General features: G+C 37.7%; 1 protein-coding gene and 1 long non-coding RNA gene across 2 annotated transcripts in view; both read left to right on the top strand.

Moving 5' to 3' along the window:
- LOC106957543 (N-acyl-phosphatidylethanolamine-hydrolyzing phospholipase D) overlaps positions 1 to 46 on the top strand; it is a 6,614-nt gene extending 6,568 nt beyond the window's left edge. Inside the window, exon 5 of the mRNA XM_015048924.1 lies at positions 35 to 46. Within this exon, the coding sequence (XP_014904410.1) occupies positions 35 to 46 (12 nt within the window). The remainder of the gene's footprint in view (positions 1 to 34) is intronic.
- Positions 47 to 436: 390 nt separating this feature from the next.
- LOC106957562 (uncharacterized) lies at positions 437 to 624 on the top strand. Its single transcript, XR_001426977.1, has 2 exons — positions 437 to 476; positions 507 to 624. It is a non-coding gene; the product is annotated as an uncharacterized LOC106957562 (long non-coding RNA).
- Positions 625 to 1,357: the final 733 nt, after the last annotated feature.

Here is a 1,357-nt window from a genome sequence, read left to right as displayed (position 1 = left end):
GATCTTTTCTAGATTTTTATCTCTTTATCTCGAGATAAAGAGATGAGATCTTTTCTAGATTTTTATCTCTTTATCTCGAGATAAAGAGATGAGATCTTTTCTAGATTTTTATCTCTTTATCTCGAGATAAAGAAATATAGCGAAATCTTTTCTAGATTTTACCTCGAGATAAGATTATGGAGGAAGGACTTGAGTTTAAGAAGATAGAAATCTATGGTTTCATACTAAACACTTGTCAGTTATTAGAGGGTTCCCAGATAATGTTGAAAGAAATAGTATTTTTAAGTCTTTAATATATAAATATAGTCTTAAGTGCCTGGTTTTTGCAGTTCATGGTAACATTTTCTTTTTCCATGGATGTAATATGCAGTACAACTGGTAATATAATTTAAGTCTAGACTTCCTCACCTCTGAGCCAAGACCCATTTCTAGTGTTCTGACCTCATCTCTCCATGCAGTACTACCTGGAGCCGCCGGTCCGTCTCAGAGAGGCCCTGGAGCAGAAGGGACTGAAACCAGAATCCTTCTTCACTGGGAGTCCCGGATCATCGTCGCACAAGACAGAGACGTCTTCGACTGATGTCTGCAAAAACAAACATTTCATTAAAAAAACTGAAGATTTGAGCTCAGACTAAATAAAAATGAATGTTTTATGGTGCATACATTAACTGTTTGGCATCTCACAGCTGCAGGAGTTGTAAATGCAACAGTTTGTACAAGGATCACACTTTGATCTAAGGTGATTCGCCTTCAGTCATGTAAAATATTATTGCAGACATGACAGGAAGAGATGACTTACATGCTGATTCTCTTAGAGTGGAGGCTTCAGGGGGTGTGCACACTGCCTCAGAACCCTTTGAATCCTGAGGAGGAAAAACAAAGCGAGGTCAGAAAAGGCTTCACAGGACAGGATTTAAAGTTAAAACCCATCCCTTCTCTCTAAGAACCCAAGTTTTTCAGATTGTGTTGGTTTAAAACTCTAGCTTCACCTTTCAACTTTAGACTCCTACATGAAGAGTGTTATTCTTTGAGATGAGTGCTGCCATATAGGAGTTTTGTTTTGTTTTCTGAATCTGCTACAGCCAATCCAGAACTGCTACCTGTGATGTTTACTTTCAATTGCAATTGTGAAAAACATGCTGATGTTGAGCTGGGCTCAACTGCAAAGTGATTTTGTTGCAGCTTCAGCCATTTTTTTCTTTTTTTTTGTGCTGTGAAAACATCAAAGCTGCATATCCTCTCAACAGTTTTTCTCCAAATTTCGGTTGTGTGTATTTTCTTTTATGGAGCAAAAATAGAAGAGTTTTGGCATTGCTATGACAAAGACTTTACTGCCTCTTACCCTGAATGTAAAACG

The sequence above is a fragment of the Poecilia latipinna genome, unplaced genomic scaffold (assembly GCF_001443285.1).
Source record: "Poecilia latipinna isolate Pla-1442-1.1 unplaced genomic scaffold, P_latipinna-1.0 Scaffold914, whole genome shotgun sequence".
Classification (NCBI taxonomy): Eukaryota; Metazoa; Chordata; class Actinopteri; order Cyprinodontiformes; family Poeciliidae; genus Poecilia; species Poecilia latipinna.
Note: the sequence above shows the minus strand (reverse complement) of the source record. Positions and strands in the feature narration are given on the sequence as shown.